At 34.4% G+C, this 1,425-nt stretch overlaps 1 protein-coding gene across 1 annotated transcript in view; it reads left to right on the top strand.

The window, feature by feature from the left end:
* The window catches only part of LOC100638319 (COP9 signalosome complex subunit 3-like), a 3,052-nt gene extending 2,041 nt beyond the window's left edge, over positions 1-1,011 (top strand). The window contains exons 10-13 of the mRNA XM_020005833.1: positions 2-49; positions 98-184; positions 350-535; positions 727-1,011. Coding sequence (XP_019861392.1) covers positions 2-49; positions 98-184; positions 350-535; positions 727-792 — 387 coding nt within the window. The 3' untranslated portion in view covers positions 793-1,011. The remainder of the gene's footprint in view (position 1; positions 50-97; positions 185-349; positions 536-726) is intronic.
* Positions 1,012-1,425: the final 414 nt, after the last annotated feature.

A 1,425-nucleotide genomic window follows, 5' to 3' on the forward strand; every position in this document is an offset into this window, starting at 1 on the left:
GAGGGTAGTGAGTCAGCTAGTGAGACACAATGTACAGAGACTAACAATGGTTGGTTCACGCATTTACTAATTCGCTTTATCTTCTTTTTGCCGGCAGTCTTTCATAACACTGTCACTAGAAGATGCAGCACAGAGAGTTGACCTGTCTGACTCTAATGAAATGGAGAAAATGCTAAGAGACATGGTAAGACAAAAACCACATCACAAATACTTAATGCAAGTACACACCTCCATGTACTAATAGTATTGATAATCTTCACATACACATGCTAATGCAAAATTATTTGCTTTCTTTTTTATCTTTCCCTTTTATTCTCTTCCCCTCCCTCCTTCTCTCTCTCTTCATTAGATAGAAGATGGCGATATAAATGCTTGCATCAATCAAAAGGAAGAGATGATTGTGTTCAGTGATGACTTTGTGGATGATAATTGTGCTCAGACGCTGGAGGCTAGACTCAAGGAGTGCATGAGCCTCCAACAAGAAATGAGCAAAGCCAATGATCAGTTATCACTAAACCCGCGCTACATACAAAAAGTAAATAATATTTAATATTAAAACTACCAGTAAGGCAATTTAAGTTTTCGTGTTTTTATTGTACACATACGTCAACCCTAATTATACATCAAAAAAGTAATATTAAAATGATGCTGGTAGGTTATTGCCTAGCATTTGTACCTTAAGTGTTCTAAATATTCATCTAAAAAATAATTTTATTAAAAAATTAGAGTGGTACTTCCAGAGGTGGTGGTGGAATGGATGACGATCCTTTTGCAGACGACCAATTAATGTAGACACTCCGTATCCATGGTAACCTTTGGAGCGTTACCACGGTAACACAATGACTGAGTCTAATCCAGTGATATCACTGATTGTGTTGTAGTCCCTTTTATTTACACACGCAGGGGGTTAACCCCGATTAATTATTATTATTATTATTATTATTATTATTATTATCATTGATATTAACGAGTTGTGTTGTACGTGTTACATTTCTTCTATTAATAATTCCTTGTAATATAATAATGAATTAATAATTATTGTGTGAAATGAGCTGATGGACTGATTCCAATTTGAGAAGCAAGTAAGTTTAGGAGCATTAGTCAATAAGGACTTTGCCCAAATTTTAAACATAATATAGTAATTATGTCTTTATTAACAAGACATCAAAATAAACAACAATTTAACTGATAAATAACAACAAAAATGGACAATAATTTATTTAACAATGCATCATATATACATTATACATCAAATCACAATAGATTGTAATGAATCATGTCATTTATTGCATTATGAGAAGAGGAGGGATTGACTGCCACCAAAATAATAAGATGAGATAGAGTAGATACCTAATGCCACACAACCTGCTGCTCCAGCAACACCCATAGCTCTTAGACCAGCTGAAGAGAGGGAGAGAGGAGTGG

Source organism: Amphimedon queenslandica, unplaced genomic scaffold (genome assembly GCF_000090795.2).
Source record: "Amphimedon queenslandica unplaced genomic scaffold, v1.1 AMPQUscaffold_10826, whole genome shotgun sequence".
Lineage (NCBI taxonomy): Eukaryota > Metazoa > Porifera > Demospongiae > Haplosclerida > Niphatidae > Amphimedon > Amphimedon queenslandica.